The sequence below is a fragment of the Ictalurus furcatus genome, chromosome 6, assembly GCF_023375685.1.
Source record: "Ictalurus furcatus strain D&B chromosome 6, Billie_1.0, whole genome shotgun sequence".
Lineage (NCBI taxonomy): Eukaryota > Metazoa > Chordata > Actinopteri > Siluriformes > Ictaluridae > Ictalurus > Ictalurus furcatus.
This window is the reverse complement of record NC_071260.1, coordinates 28838666-28856607: the sequence shown is the minus strand read 5'-3', so window position 1 is coordinate 28856607 and position 17942 is coordinate 28838666. Positions and strand designations below refer to the sequence as shown.

The 17942-nt window shown below is 37.6% G+C and overlaps 1 protein-coding gene across 1 annotated transcript; it reads left to right on the top strand.

The window, feature by feature from the left end:
• Positions 1–2257: 2257 nt before the first annotated feature.
• ecrg4a (ECRG4 augurin precursor a) lies at positions 2258–6155 on the top strand. Its single transcript, XM_053627492.1, has 4 exons — positions 2258–2462; positions 4326–4373; positions 4581–4744; positions 5299–6155. Exons 1-4 carry the CDS (start codon positions 2390–2392, stop codon positions 5446–5448), a joined length of 435 nt encoding a protein of 144 aa, XP_053483467.1. The 5' UTR covers positions 2258–2389; the 3' UTR covers positions 5449–6155.
• Positions 6156–17942: the final 11787 nt, after the last annotated feature.

Sequence of the window (17942 nt, the reverse complement as noted above, 5' to 3'; positions counted from 1 at the left end):
TCAGCTGCTGGTTTGTCAGTAGTGTTAAACAGAGAGACTTGGTGATAACCTAAAATGCATGTTTTTTTGGTTTTTTGTTTTTCTGATCATGACTGTATTTAAATGCTCCCATGAAGAAAGAAAGACCCCCATCTATATGATTCATCAACACTATTAAAAATAAAAGCAAAAAAACTTCCTTCTTTATCCGAGAAAGTAAATAGCGTACAGCTGTATTATTGACACCTGTATGACCTGAGAATATGAGCTTTGATAATGTTTTGATGACGTGGATTTTTTTTTTTCCACAGAAGAAAAAAAAAAAGATTAGCTTATTTCCCCAAGCCAGTTCAGTTGTTAATGTACCGTCGCCTGTGCCCTTGACTGACCTGTGAGAGCACAGAGAACCAGTGAAGAACCCGTGCCCCTTCACAGGTAAACGCTACAGAGACTGCACGCCAAAAAATCGCTTCTCTAGAACTTCTCTTCAACTTGTGACAAACTAAATATCTGCTAAGATTAAAAAAATATATATATATACATAATACTCAGACATACGATGCTAATCTGATTATGAAAAGCAATATACAGTAAGTTCCAGTAGGTTCAATTAGTATTCTGATCAATTTCCAGAATCTTCTCAGATTCTTAGCTTTAAAATGTGATATTAAAAACAACATTATGTGTTATATGTTATGTTGCATGTTATATGTTAATTAAGAATAAGTGATGAGTTGCGTCCACTGTGCTGGGAGTATTCCAACACTGTACTCACTCATGCCATCGGGGGTGTCCAGACGTTTCTCACTGTCGGCTCGATGGAATACAAATTTGTAGTCATAGATCACAAATAAAATAAATAAATAAATAAACAAATAAATAAATAAAATAATACACCTGCTCAATTGCCTGATTAGGTGAGTTATAAATGAATAATGTAAATAAATATGTACAGATTTCATTTAAATCCTGAACTGAATAACGGCAAATAAATAAATAAATACAAATAATAATAATAATATTAAATAAAATAATTTTTGAGACACAGCCAAATTCTTGCACAAATAGACCTAGTATTTGGGACGGACCCCGTTTAAACATATACTCTAGTAAGATAAAAAATTAGACCTAATCTCAGTTAAAACTATGCTAAGAAATGATATTTGTTTATAATGTCACTGCAAAGCATTGCACTACAAATATTTCCCCTGTAGATAGAAATAAAGCACAAATACCACAGCACAGTAACATAATGCAGGGATGCTTACTGTAGCTACTTGTCAAAGCACATTTCTATTGCCTCGCTGATTTTACAATTATTTTAATATTGCAAAGCAATGTTGCTGTTGTTGTTGGTTTTTTTTTTTTTTTTTTTTTTTTTTTTTTTTTTTTTAAAGAAGTTAGAGTAAGAATTCCTGAAACAAGCTTAGTCATGGATAGGCAAATAAGATCAATCATTGGTCAAAAGTTCTCAAACTCTGACTGATTTAGAAAAAAAATGGCAATGAGCCATCTGAGAACTGAGATTTACTTCTTATTGATGACCTGAGCAAAATTATACAGTGTGACTACCTGAACAGAGCGAGAATTCCCATTCTCTATCACATGTACCCTTTCACTTGTTTGTTTATTTATTTATTTATTTTGGGTGCACACGTACACAAACATTGTAGCGCTAAGGTGTATCACCCGTAGTTACTATCTTTATCTGTATTTGGATTCAAACCCAAAGTGGGCATGTCTTAAGCAAAAAAAAAATAAATAAAAATTACACTGGTTTAAAATAAGAAAAGGATCAAACAAAAACACTCAAGTTCATTATTGGTCTCAACTAGAGATGTACACAGGACCGTTTAATTTTTTTAATTTTGCTAGAACAATAATGATATTTGTTGTTTGTACCTCCCCTGTGATATTTTCTGATGAATGTAGTTAGCTCTATTTTAGTAAACTAGTAGAAAATTTGCTGAGAAAAGGAAAGAGTCCTCGCAAATCGAATCCAGTGCCAAGAGAAATGTTAAAACAGTTTATGGGGCTCAAGTTTTTTCCTCCTCTTCCAGTTCAGATGTTGCAGCTGGAACAGCTGGAAATTTGCTTTGGTGAGAGAAAAACAACCGCTTCATTGTTTACCTGTTTGTGTGTCACATAGTGCTCATACACATAGTATCAAAGGATCAGTATCAGGTATCAGAAGATACCTCAACTTAGTCAAATATGGAAAACACACACACACACACACACACATCTTTCTTTTCTTTTGGTTTTGCAGTATTTCCCCCCCCCTCAGGCAGCTGAGCAAGTTTCCACTGGGAGTGTTTGCATAGTCGTTCCTCTCCCCCTCTCTTTTCCCTCCACTGCATCCGGACCCTCAGCAGTAAACGAGTGCAGACAGAGAAAAAGAAAGGCATCCATGATGATGTACCCAAAACTTTACCTACGGCTCTTTACTTTCCTGGCATTAATAGCTCTACTGGCTGTCTCAGGTAAATGCTTCCTCCAAATGCTTCCTTTCACAGACATCTGTTAAAACGTTCCTCTCTATCCATTAGCTATTACAAACATTACAAAAATGCATTTATCTGTATTCTGAGACAAGCTCAAACTGACTCACAGATATTCTGCTCTTTGTAAGACATGCATGAACAACGAAATGCAATGAAATGCATATTTGGTCCAAACTTACACTATTAGGAAGAATGCTTTCTCGAGGGTTCTTTGTTTAAGAAAAGCTTCTTGTTTAAGAAAAACTTCAAAGGCTGTGAAGTTTATCCATTAATGCATACTGAAGCTAATTACCAAAGGCTACAGCCCTTGCCAACCCTTGCAGCTTGCTAAGTGCTTATTGTCATATCTGTATCTTTCCCAGCCTGCTGTTGACTACAGCACAATTGTAATGCAACGTAACCGAAACGGTGTTTCTGACAAGAGTTAAAGTCCTCTTCCATTTCTCACTGCTCAGGAAAATGCCTTGGTGCCTGGAGGTGTGTTAACCTGTAGGTTTATTCTGCTGTGCTTGGTGCTGAATTATTAATATACTTTGTGCTTTTCCAACTGCCCTTTGAAGTCACCTGCATATCTTTTGTAAAGAGCAGGCAGTCAATCATGCAGGAAACTGCCTTATCGAAAGTCTTGGAGACAAATATTTGTATACACCTGGGTAACCGTGTATCCAGGAAGGATACAATGTAGTCGTATATTCCATGCATTATTTCACTGTTAACATACAATACAAGGCTATGCCTCAATGCTTTGACATAATTTTAGGTGAGATGGAGCTGATTAGGATCTCTGAATATTAAGTAACTTAATACTTCGAACATTTTATGGTCTTCAAAACAATTTTGGGAGGAAAGGATTTTCGATTGTTTTACTCTCTTGTAAATGTGTTGTTTTTTGCTGATGCTGATGCCAAGATCTTGTTTTATAGCAAATCATCAGAAATAAAGCTAACAGATTTCTGCAAAAAGGCAAAGTATAAGTGTAGACTGTGTTTCTATGATACACAGAACCTTTTTTTTTTTTTTTTTTTGGCAAGCTATAGTTCGAAGATTGAGAAAGGGTAAGGGAGATTATAGAGTGGATAATGTCTCTATATCAGAAATATGTGTTAAATACTTATTTCCCATTCAAAGGCTTTAAAAAAGAAGAAAAATTTCTCCTTTTTCCAATGCCCACATTGTCCGGGCTCATTTCAGGTCTTTTGTGTGTTTTTGGAAATGTTGCTGAAATCTGTCAGCCCTGGTTAACGATATTACCTTGAACACAGTTGAATAAAGATATGTCTCAAACCCACTCAAAATGAGCTGTTAGTCTATATATTAGACGACTCTGTGTTGGTGATTCTCCAACTGAATATTACAGGGTTACCCTCAAATTTAATGTCGTCTTGCTCCACCAAAATCTATGGTCACGAGCCACTGCTGGTGGAAGTTCAGTAATAATATATAGGGAGAAGGAAATCTGGGTAGACTTTTTGAAGAAGGGAAAGGAAAGAAGAGACTTTATAGGTTTCTGACAGCTCTGTGTATTTTAGAAAATGGCCATCACAAGCATAAAAAAATAATCTGAGACCAAGACGATTTTGAGATTACTTTACTCGAGTATTACACTACTATATAACTGTCGTTCAGGCTTTTTTGGGGGGCACCTGTAAACAATCTCTGCTAAATACCTCCATATGCCAGTAACTGTGTGTTTCACTGCGCAGGAATGTGCAGCGTGCGCATTTTATGGAAATGCAGTGCTCGTGAATAACGGAATAATTCAGTTGAGACTGTAAAGTAACCTTCTCACAACTTGTGTGAAGATGTAAAACCTATTCATATTTCATTCGTAAATGTTTCCAGATGTATCCAGCCAGAGCACTCTGCACAAAATTCTGAAGAAGAGAGAAGGTGCGTGAATATCCAATGTCATTCAATTTGTCTGCTGTTCATGAGCTCAACTTTTGCTCACTAACTGCTCTCAGCTCTCCCAGTTTTGATCTTTCAAACCTTTTCCTTAATACTTATATCAATTAAATTCCTTTTCATGGCTGTAATCTGACAATTTAGTCCATTTCCACGATTGTCCTGAACACTCTGCTCTCTGTTTCTCTCTAGTGGAGGGTGAGGTGAAGGTAGCAGCGGCTGTCGCAGTTCCTCCGTCTAAGGCCAAGCAGTTTTTGGCTTCTCTCCGAAGGCCTAAGAGGAACCTCTGGGACCGTAGCCGTCCTGATGTGCAACAGTGGATCCAGCAGTTCATGTATATGGGTTATGACGAGGCGGTGAGTTAAAAGTCTTAGTAACATTATGACTCCAAGAAGAATGTTCATGATGTCTATGAACATTGAGTGTTTATTTAAGTAATAATCATGAATTAATTTATGGAGGTCATAAAAATACACTCAGATGGCCTGATCGGCTGCATTCTGTGTGTATTTATGTGCAGTGAACAATAACTATTTGGAAATGTCAGTAAATGTTTTAGAGGAGGCTTGAACCTTAAATAAATGTCTCGGCTACACTACACTTTGAGGGTCTTGAGAAGGTTTTTGGTTGTCAAATGTGGGTTGGAATGATGGTTGCATTTACAGCACACATCCTACATCTTGAGCGGTTCGAGTGATTGGATTTGTTTTTCTTTCATTCCCATAAATTTGTCATTGCCTGTACCCACACACATCTCCCTTTTCAGCTACCATTAAGGGTGGGTGACTTCATACACGCGTCCGCTGAGACACATGCAGCTCAGTCACAGCATCTTTTCAAACTCGGTGACGTTCGTGTAACCCCAGAGAGAAGCTGAATGCCCTTGAGAAACGTTTTATTTTCCTTTCAGAGACTAGAGACTGACCTGGCTTACTGGATGGACCATGCGCGCTCCACAGATCAGGGACGGCAGCATCACTATGATGAGAACTCTCCCATGGGTCCTCGCTACTCCACCCATTACAGACATGGAGCGAACGTCAACTATGACTACTATTAGCTTTTCTTTCTCCTCAGGAATGACCTCATCAAGGCCAATAATGCAAGTAAATGCAATTCTGTGGATGAGCAGAGCCCCTTATGATACAGAAATTTCTCCACGCTACAGAATCCATGAGCTACAATAATATCTTTTTTTTTTTTTTCCACAGCAGAAAAATCAACTTATGCCGTATACCACAACATTACCTAATAAATAAATCCTTACAGGCAGATATGTCAAGAAATGAATCTTATGTTGTAACCAATATGATTTGAATAATGACATTTCTCATGGATGTCACCTTGTTGCAATTGTACCTAATGTGCAACATTCTGATTATCTTGGTCACCTGTAAAATAGAAATATAAAGTCAATACTAATAGCTATAATAGAGCTCATCTTCCCCTCAATAATCAAAAGCATGCTAGGATGCAAAACATTTAGTGTAACTTGTACATCATTTTTTATAAAACATTTCTTTTTTTCATGCTTAGCGTAACCTAAATGATACCACATAACGAAAAAGTAAATAAATCTAGCTTCTGCTCAGATGCCTGAACTTTAAAGTCCAAAGAACTGCATTTACTTCGCAGTGCAATGCTTTTATGTGTTTTCCGCTGTTGTTGTGTGTGCATGCTTTTCTGCCCAATGACCATTCAGTAGTCAGGTGATATTATGTGCAAAAAAAAACAACAAATAAACCTGGTTATCAGCCTTATGATCACTGAATCAAATTCATCATCATCATTTTTTCCATACTTCTTACCAAACACAAATGAAAGAATGTGAGCGTTAAAAATCAGAATACCGAACAATGTAAATATTTGATTAAAATAGCCCTTTTCACCTGAAATCTGAAACAGCACAAGAGTTCTCTTTGAAGTGTGACAATAGTGGCAGCAGTAGACTTGGCTCAAAATCACATTTAAAAAAAAAAAAGCTGAAACACGTTTCGAATAGTTTTCTCTTTTCTTCAGAATAGCGCCGGACGTACCACTGCAGCGCGTTTCACTGCGCTCCATAATAAATCTCAACACTGAAACAAAGATTTAAATAATAATCAATGATAAATAATTAACTAATTAAATAATAGGCAGTTGATAAATTCCAAAGACGTGGTATTTTATCGTGTGGTTTTTCTCTCTCTTTTTTTTTTTTCTTCACATGTTTGAAAAGCAAGCACAAAAGAGGCAGTTCTCACTAGAGTTGCTTTTCCGAAAACTGAGGGGAAAAAAGAATACCACGTTACCCGGTTTATTGGGGAAAACTACCTCAGTGTAAAATGGCTGCTAGAGGCCACATGGGCCCTGTCCCAGCCTCCCTTAGAGAAAGCGTGTTCTCTAGTCGTGTCTTGGTCTGCCTTTCTTCATACAGCCAGCCTTGGGTTTGGGAATATAGCTGGAAAATAGCTGGTGTGTGGTGGGAGTTCTGGTGCACGATGGCTGCCGTCTCATCATCCAGGTGGATGCTACACACTAGTGGTGGTTGAGGAGATTCCCCCTCCCCCCACCAATACTATGTAAAGCGCTTTGTGTGTCTAGAAAAGTGCTATATAAATGTAACGGTAACTAACTAACTATGTTGAAGTTCCAGCTCTGAATGGTTTTGTTCAGTCCCTCCTCCAATGGTACTTACAATAAAAAGCAGGGGGGGGGGGGGGGGTACGTGTCAGGTTGGAGAAACAGTATTGAGTATTGGGATTTAAATGCCAGAAAAGGTTTCTGCAGCTTCATAGGCTTTACAGTAGGCACAACAAACAGCAAATCTCTTTCTGCTCCCCTGACTCTCTGTATAAAAAAAAAAAAGAAGAAGTGAAAATTGCTTGTGTTGCAGATGTAGTTACCATAGTAACAGCAATGGTGAACATAGTGCATGACCAACAAGGACTACACACTACATAAAACTTTTGAATATAAATACCAAAAAAAAAAAAGTCTGACCAACTTTTCATGCATCATTTCAGCAAAAATATAAAAATAGAAATCTATCTATGGGGTGAAGAAGCTGAAGACCTTTTCATCTTGTGAAAATGATGTGTGTGTGCTCACCTCAAGCACACACACTGCTGTTTGTGCTGCAGCATTTGGTTGAAAACTTAATTTCTACAGGATGTACATGTTCACCCTTACGCTCTATGCACTTCCTCAGCTGCTCATGTTTTCGTGGATTTTGTTCGACATATTTCCTCAACATATTCCTATTGGATCCTGAATTTTCAGACAGCTTGTACTATCAAATAGTAGGACAGACCTACCATGCAGTGCTCCAATTGAGGGGTGTAAGACTAGTATTTGGCACAGTGTGGAAAGACTCAGAAGATGGAAGCAGTAAACCCCATACATCAATCATGCAATTGCTAGAACGTTTCACACAAGTCTATCATAGTCCTACATCCTTAAGTCTAAATTCAAGTCCAAAAAATGTTTTGGCAGTTAAGAGTGTGGTGTTTTGCTCACCACAGGCTCCCAGCCGAGCAGCATTTTTGCCTTGCGGATGTCTGGCCGCCATCTTCTGAGGGTCATCCTGTGCTTCTGGAAGAAACTGAATATGACTGCGGCTCACTGAAAGAGACAGAGTGAGGATTACAGAATCAGAGTTAGAACGATGATGGCATTTATGCAGTCACTCACAATAGCCGTCAGCAGGCATGAGTACGTGATCCTAGCTGTCTTTAATATAACTAGGTTTACTCACCAACCAGGCTTTTAATCATCTGAGCAAATTCCAATATGGTATGTTCCTCAGGGAAGAAAGCAGAGCAAACTTATAAAGAAATGACACGTGAGAGTGACAGCTCTGTAAATTATCGTCTGGTTCATGTGCTTAGTGTCGAGTGCTGACAAATTACACGGACAAATATAGAATGCTTTGAAATGGAAACTGCTGTCTGACATCGTCAGTGAAGTATTACATCATTAATGAGTGAATGAATTATTGAATTACAAATTGTCAGGAGGGGTTTTTTCTTTTTTTTCTTTTTTTTTTTTAAACAAACGCAATAAAGTCAAACAAAAAAAATATTCAATATACATTTATATTTATTCATTTAGCAGATGCTTTTATCCAAAGCGACTTACAGATGAGGAAATACAAACAATATAGCATACTTGATTACTTTTTTTGTCCAGTGTTCATCAATGCCAATGAGGATTGTGCATTAAATCTACACATGCTACATATCAAATACAAAAAAAAAAAAAAAAAAACATTTACGAAAAACTTTGACCATAAATACAACCAAAAAACGTCATTATTAGTAAAGCATTACATCATTAATTAAACAACTAATTAATTACTTGATTAACTAAGTAGACAATTAATTAAGTAGGTAAGTATTTGGAAAATTATTTCATACTTGAATTTTGAATATTCAAAAGCTGAAAATACTGAAAAATACTGAAAGTGATATTCAATATGCTTATGTGAACCACTGGTGGTTAGCACGTTTGCCTCACACCTCCAGGGTCGGGGGTTTGATTCCCACCGTGGCCCTGTGAGTGTGGAGTTTGCATGTTCTCCGTGTGCTGTGGGGTTTTCCTCCCCCAGTCCAAAGACATGCATGGTAGGCTGCTTGGCATGTCCAAACTGTGTGTATTTTCACTTAGGGGTGTACTCACTTTTGTTGCCAGCGGTTTAGACATTAATGGCTGTGTGTTGAGTTATTTTGAGGGGACAGTAAATTTACACTGTTATACAAGCTGTACACTCACTACTTTACATTGTAGCAAAGTGTCATTTCTTCAGTGTTGTCACGTGAAAAGATATAATCAAATATTTACAAAAATGTGAGGGGTGTACTCACTTTTGTGAGATACTGTACATTCATGTAATTACCCAATCAGCCAATCATGTGGCAGCAGTGCAATGCATAAAATCATGCACATACAGGCCAAGAGCTTCCGTTGTAGGACTACTACTACTATACTAGCTAGCAAACCAGTATTAGCCTTTCTTCATAGCTTATATACTCATACGGTATGTGTTTGAGATAGCCAGTGACATTAATGAGTCAGAACAAACAGCACATCAGAGTGCTAGTAACGCCACAGTGAACAAGTGAGCAAACATTGATCTTAAACTTTCTGATGGCTTACCTGACATACTGAAATGCTCTGGTCTGAGATCCTGAACCATACACCTAAAAAAAACAACAAAATGAGCAACCTACATTAAAATGACATTAACATGAATGAATGAATGAATGCCTTATATTGTCACTATACACATGTACAATGAAATTAAGAGCCACTCCTACATTAAGTAATTGCTATTACGGTATGTTCAATTGTGGTGAAACATAAAAAAATATATTTTTTGGCCACCAGTACAGTGTGTGTAGAAGCTCACTGTCAGGGGCTCCACCTGTAGAGCCTGCAGGATGAAGTTACTAACTGTCATATATCAAGAAGGTAACTCTGGACTTCAGTTCCCATCAGCCACTGCACTGTACTACAATATGTCACATGACCACCTGCACCTGAATCACGTTTCTGTTAACGAGCACGCTTATATACAGCCATTGTTTGCACTGCTGCCCTGTCTTACGTTTGTCTTAGACTTCCGTTGTCCATGTTACTGTGTTACCGTGTTACCTGTTAGTTTATGTGTAGTCTGTGCCACAGTGTTTTGCATCAGTCTTAGTATCTTTAGTCACTGTGGTATTGGTATACAGTGCCGGGAGGAGGGCAGTCAGGTAAATCATATTCGATATTGAAGAAGATCAGTGTACTGTTACCATTAAGTACTGCAAAGTACCCATGGATGTGGAAAAATTCATATTAACATAAGGTCAGGATATGTGGTGTATGTTTTGGTATATATGCATATCAGTGTTCACACTTGTGCGAGTTAAGAGGTAAAGTGGTATAAATGCATCTGAGATGTACTCTGATTATGACCTGATTAGATAAGGAGGTGGCAGGAGAACTTGAAATATGTGATGACAGTTTGCTTTTAAGAGACTAACCTGAGGTGACAAAGGGGGTTCACAGGTGACAAATCAACATGTTGTTTTATTGTTGCGGCTCCAGTACATGCCCTAGTTTAACAGAGGATTCAAAAGAAGGCAAGAAGGAATGAAAGAAGAGAGAAAGGCACAGTAATAGCAATACATAATACACTGTAATACTACTACTGGCATTATGCTTTTAGATCTCATTTAAAAAAAAAAAAAAAAGAAAAAAAAAAACATGGCCAAAAACAGTTAAGAATCCAAAAAAGGAGGGAAATGGTGATTTAAATGGACGAGTTGTGGATCTTTAAATAGCTGGGGATTTGATTAATTTCAGGAAATCATTAGGAAAATATTTAGACGAAAAATGACCATTCAGCTCTGTTCCTCACTCACAAACAGTGTAGACTGTCTCTGAACTCAGTTCTAAAAGTCAGCCAATAGAACTTTCCATCAAAGTTTCCTGCTTCCTGTTTCAACAAAGGTGTTCTAGCCACACGAATATGAAATGAATATAACAATGACTACAGATAAACTCTGGGTCTATTCTGTTATCTGTCGGTCTGAAAACGTTTCCATGACAGTCATGCAATTCTATGCATTTATGAAAGGCTGAGGGAAAGAATGTGATGGCATTACACGCCCAGCATGGCTCTGGCTGGGTAAAGTGACAAGATTCCAGATCCAAAGTCTGCGGCCAATCACCTTGAATATTCACATGCAAGGCTTTGAGCAAGACCAAGGTTGCCAAGAAAAAAAAATGATCTGGTGTATATATTTAATGTGATTTTGTCTTTCCTGTCTTTTTGTAGCCAAATCATAGTACAATATGTTTTTCTCTCAAGGCAAGACTGCACTGCAACTCTAAGGCTCCAACGCATATGAAACACTCAACTGAATTCTTCTTACAGCTCTGGCCAGATTGAAAAGCACCAGATAAACACTGTTATTAAATCAAGCAAAAAGAACCAATATAGTAAAGCAAAGCTACATGTATAGCAAAAAAAAAAACCTAACATAGAATTTGTAACCCTCCAGAGGAATAATGAATAGTCCGGGGGGCAGGAAGGGGGTTGTTTGGGAGCATTAGTATTTAGATATAGTCTTTCACAAATCACTTATCTAAGGTAGAAACTGTAGAACATGTATATGCAGGATTATAAGGTAACCAGCAGGCTCATTGTTTTTAGTTATGATGTAGACACTAGGAGAGTTCACATGCAGAAATGTAGCATTGTTTAGTTTACTTACTTTCTTCTATTCTAGGAAAAATGTGTTAGATACATCACAAGTTCGAATCCCGACGATGACGCAGCCCATTTGATTTGAGCTTACCACGACCGGCTCAAGCTGTTAGGCAGAGTTCTCTGATAAAGCCCGTAACTTTGCATGGGAATGACCACCGCATCTCCTTATTTGCAGACCCTGTGCTACCTATCCCATGTTTACTCCCCTATTCAATACATTCTTCAACTATGTGATGAATTAAGACCCCTGTCTGGTTATGACATCAACTGGACTAACTCAAACCTTATACCTATAAATACTCTGGCCAGATCATTACAAATACCTTCTTCAGTCATTGTCTGGATGAGCATCATTTCTAGAGTTCCTTGGCATTCAGTTGAGAAATCCCACAGACTCCAGGATTTACCCTGTACTGGTTTTAACCGAACAAATCTTTCGCTTAGATTTGGTCCTATTATTACTAGTACTCAGACGGAATAGTGGGTAGCTGATAAAATAATGTGAGAGTCTTATAAATTCCATTCATCCATGCCATTATGGAACTCATAGGAGTGTTCTAAAGCTCAGTTTTCTCAAAAGCTTCACTGAAATGAAGCAATAACAGAGTCTGAATAACACACATGGAAGTCATGAAGAAGAAGAAAAGCATGATGATAAAATTTTGTTTAAGATGTCAGAAGTACTTGGGCATTGTTATGCACTTTATTTGATTTTGATTGTCTTTACATGTGCAATGCTTAGAAGAATACTTTCATTCTTTAAGGGTACTCCCATACCCCCATAAAGCTCTGATGTTGATGCAAGAAGTAGTCGAGCACCCACGCGCTTCGCCAGACCTGAGGATAAAGAGAGACAAGAAAATCCAATCCTCTATTGTCAGCTGGATCAGTTGTGAGCTTATTGAAACTAAATTTAGCGATTCATGAGCCGCAAGAGCACCTAGCCCTGAATCAGTATAAATGTCAAGCAAGGCGCAGAAATAAAGCAGACATATGCACACACCTCTTCACTAAGCCCACTGGCAAAAGAAAATAGGAAGACTGATAAATACGAGATGTGTGGGGAAAAAAACACATGCAAGTTGCAAGTCGAATGCTAATAAGGAGGAGGCACCATGCCACCATGATCAAAATCAGATATGGATTAATAACTGATAATTCAGGTCTGTAGTGGACAGACTGGTTGTAAAGCACTCGCATAAGTTGCATCAATGGCATGATACACAAATTCTAACGTGCACCTATGATGATTTTTCAAATATGACCTTTCATGTAGTGTGTTATAGAGCTGTTTGTGAATGTAAAAAGTCTGCAACGTTTCAAAAATCAAAGCGCACGACAAACAGAGTTATTGACTCCCAAAAGAAGGAATCGATTCTGAACAGCTGAAATGATTCGTTAGTGATTCCAGACTTACTTCCTGTACTAACCTACGTAGGTTTGTAACAAAAAACCTCGCCTCTGCTCTTCATCGGCTGCTAGCGTACAGACGGAGTTGAAAGTCGTTACGGTAGTAGGCGTTTCCTTTTCCGACACGCGCTGACAACGGTAGACCAATCACAGCAGACTGGGACATCTGACCAATCAGAGCAGAGTATGCTCTCTGAAAGGAGAGAATCCTTTAGAGCGGATCGTAAACGAGATGTTTGTGACACAAGATCAGTGTTTTTTGATCTTGAATGCATGTAAATCTATTGTATGAGACCTTTAAAAAAAAATTAGGCACGTTTCAATACCATAATAGTTGCGCTTTAAAACAAATCAATGTTTTTGGTGATGTGACAATGGTATACCAATTTCTGGATTTACTAATATAAAAACAAGCATCAAGGCTGAGATTTGTTACAAATGAAAGAAAGCATCAGGCACATCCACTGGACAAACAAGATGGATAGCTGTTCACAACTGATATTTCCATGTGTCCTGAATGCATCATGAGCGCTATGATTGCATTATATATGTAATATTAAAACATGTAATTTTCTTAATGTCATTTCCATATGTCATTATTTCACCAAGATGCTAAAATTCTCTGGTATAATTACTCATATTGTTAGAAATAAAGAATAGCTTTGCGAATTAGTAGACCAATCCACATAAATAGTCAATATACAGTAGTACCATGCAGAGATCATGCTAAGAAATAAGAAATATATATAGAGACCAGTCCGTACAGGATTTTAGAAATGCTTCGTTTTGCTGCGGGTTTTTTCAATATTTGCGATGCAATTTGCGGAGTTATTTTGTGCTTTTTTTTTTCCCAGAAAGCTATTTGAATTGGCGAAATTGCAATTGTACAAAATTGTTTTGCGCGGTCTTTTGCAGTGATGTTTGTTGGTAAATGAGAACTTTTAGCTGTACTCATGTTTACCACTCGTGAATCGAAGAGGGCTTTGGCTGAACGCGTGTTGTGATGACGTCATATGACGCGTCTTGGCCCAAATCTGCAGAAAATCTGCAGAAATTTTCAAACATTGCAAGCTCCTCCGAATATTGCGGAGTTTTTTGGATTTTGTGTTCATTTCTGCGATCGCAAAATCCTGGTGGGGATTGGGAGACATGTTGTGGCAAGTATGTACCTTTTAATATAGAAAATTTTATTCATATATTGTATGCAATATGATCAGTTCGTGGACAAAAAAAAAAAATCAACCTGTCACATGCAAATGCGGTCTGAGTGATCCGATCACAAAATGATTTTGTACCCCTTCACATCTGTTCAGATGGATACGTAGTATAGGTACCCATGCCTAGAAACTCAGGGAAACAAACAAACAAAAATTCTGACATCATGAATACAAATACTATAAAACACATTGAGAAGAAAGAATTGAGCTGAAAGCAACAATGTCAGTTTTACTGATAGTACGCCACATAAACTTATGTCAAAGAACAACCACTGTCCAATTTTTTTGACTCTGCAGGTAAAATCCTTTGTTCAAAAATGAAAGTACAGTTTCATCAACATTTGTTATTTGAGTACAGTATGTAACGTTACTTTTACAAGACATTCGTTTCAAATGACATACTAATGTAGTATTATAGAGTTATTGACACCTGATTTTCACAAGAAAATTTGAGAGAAAACTATTTTCTTGTCAGGTTCCATGTGGAAATCTTTTGTATAATCTTTAACCCTTGTGTGTCCTTATGGACATTAAAATTAATGTCGTTGTTAATCCTTGACATATCAAAGACTGTAATAATCAAAGAAAAAAAATTCTGCTTAGCATTTACTATATGGAAAATAATTACTATTTTTCTTTTTTTCATTTAAAAAAAAAAAAACAAAACATCTGTGGCATTATGTAAACAAACCAGCATTTAAGGGTTACAATTCTGAAAATGAATGATGCTGATTTAAAAAATAAATAAATAAATAAAAATCGATGTCAGTGAAAGTGGGAAAAAATATTAACATATAATATTTTTATGACAGTTTTTGGACATGGACATTTTTGTGCTCTATGGACCTATGTGTAACTTTTTTTAATTGACGTACAAGAGTTCATCACTGTATATGATCTACAATGCAGGATCATGTTGTTTTCACAGACTTACAACTACTCATTAGTAATGTTATCTACATAGGCACGTCCATAAATCCCTCTGTGCAAAGAGTTTAAGCTCTCGTTAAAAAACCGAGATGATTTTCCTTTGAATTATTTCAGAAAGTGTAGGAGCACAGGAATACTCATCTTCAGTATAGAGTTGTTCCACTACATCATGGTCGATGAGCTCAAAGTTCTCATGACCAATCCAGCGCTCTATATTGCGCTTGCTTCCGATAAAAAGGTTATCGTCTACAGTCACCTCATGAACGTCCATCATCAGTTTATCAGTCAGGTGAGAGCCCACAAAGCCTGCTCCACTATTGATCTACAGCCAGAGAAAGTCTATTAAATGATTAATTCAAAACAGATGTTGCTTCTAAAGGCTGGCTTCCATCAGTAATCCTAGCATGTGACACTAATTATGTCTGAATGTCTTCCACCCATCCTTACATTTTATTAAGCGGCTCTACAGGTCGTTCAGACGTGTACTACTCACATGCTAAATTATCCACGTCGAATCAAATTATACTAATTTCCTCGCATCCCTGCCACTTCTCTTTGCCATGTCTATAGACTACAATTCAGCATCTGTTCACTTGACTCATTCATTTAGTGCACTACATTGCTGCAGAAGCAACAGAAATTTGACAACACTTCAATTACAACAGAGTACAAGCCCTCAGTATTGACCTGTTCTAATTCGATTTGTAGGAGAAAATGGCAAGCATACTTGCACTAAAGCCAAACATCACATTAACCTTTTCGTTTGGAGACTTCTTTCTACTGCATTTTTTTCCATTTCTGAGTGGCACATATGGCACATCATACAGACTGCCTTAATATTTGCATGACACTCCTGGGCTTCCAGTTTGGACTATAGTGAAAATAGCAAAAGAAAATTGTACAAGAATGTGTTGTATTCTTACCAAAATCCTCTTCTGAGCCTTCTCAGAGAGAAACTTCACCGGTGGATACTTTTGTGTTAAAACAACAAGCAAGATTTGAGAAACAACTGCTCCAATCTGAAAGCCTAATATGTAATACGAAAATGCCAACTGGTGAGCATCAGCAATGGTATTGAGCTATAAATCAGCATCTGCATGGACTCATCCATCATAGCTAGCTAACTAATGAATCCCACCTCATCCAGATTTCAACATGTCTGGAGATTAGTCAAGCCTTGTTTGCCAGTCTGCCATCACACGTCATTTATCATGCACGTGTCGAGAATCTCTGATGGGATGTTAAAGTTAAATTGGACTTCTGTACTTTACTGTTCAGAAACATGCCCTGATCCCTTGAAGCCTGTTAATCTGCAGGTTAGTCTGATGTGCTCTGTGATGAATTCTGAAACACTTTGTGCTTTTTCAAGTCCCTGTTGAAGCCACTTGCATATCTTCCTGTTGGTCATTTTAAACAGTGGGCTGTCAATCGTGTAAGTACCAGAAACCACACCATCCTTATTGAAAGTGAAGTATTATTATACACCTGAGCAACTGTGTCCAACAAGGTGCTATAAAACATGTCACCCTTTAGATATTCCATGCATCATTTCACTGGTAAGCACATACAAAACTTGCACTTGAAAGGATTTTGCCAGTAACAGGCAAGCATGTTAATCCTATTAATCCATTAGAAGCAGCAGAATATTTCCCAGGCTTGGCATATATCCCACACGTTGTGTTTACTCATTCAGTGTAAATGCAAGAAAACAACAAAATAACTGGGCAGGGGTAGCTCAACAATTAAGACATTGGGCTAATGTTCAGAAGGTCATGAGTTCAAACCCCAGCGCCACCAAACTGCCACTGTTGGGCCCTTGAGCAAGGCCCATAACTCTCAACTGCTCAGATGTATAAATGAGATAAATGTAAGTTGCTCTGGATAAGGGCATTTGTCAAAAGCCATAAAATGTAAAAAAATAATAATTGTTTTTATTGTCATTTCAACCATACACAGCTGGTACACAGTGTAACGAAACAACGTTCGTCCAGGACCACGGTGCTTCATAAAACAACGCACTAACCACACAGAACTAAATAAGATCTACACAAAGTGCACGTGCAGACGTGTGCTAACACCACAGGACAGTACAATACTGCTAAAACAAGATAGGCACAGTAAGTGACAGTGAAGTGCCAAAAGTATACAGTTTTAGTGTGGAAGTGTCTGACATAACAGGTAGTGCAGAAGATAGGTGCCAAGGAGCAACAATATAATTTAAAAATGGTATAAATGTGAACATAACATGCTATGACATAGTCTTCAGCAGATTAGCTCATACCAAATATGGACATGTTGACCTTACAATGTAAATGTAAGGACAACTGAACAGCAGAGCTTCCTACACTATGAAAAGGTTTCTAGGCACCACAGACTTGTGCCTAGGTCACCCTGGGTATGACGTCATGCTTAATTAAAAATACAGAAACCCTTAGTAAAGAACAAGTGTGTCTATTTGTGCCTCAGACCAGTTATTTCTTTATTTCTGCTGCACTGTGACCATACTCTAAGTTGTCCAAGCTGAAAAGCAGATAGAAAGCTCTGGATAGTGAAACGCACCGCATGTCAGTGTAGGCACTTAAACAATCAGCAGTGTTAGGAAGGTTACTTTGGAAATGTAATAGGTTACAGATTACAAGTTACCCTATTTAAAATGTAATAAGTAGTGTGAGTATTTCAATGACTTTCACACTTTCAAACGTTTAAACCAGGCAGGGTTAACGTTACAGTAGTACTCAACACTGATTACTGTCAGAC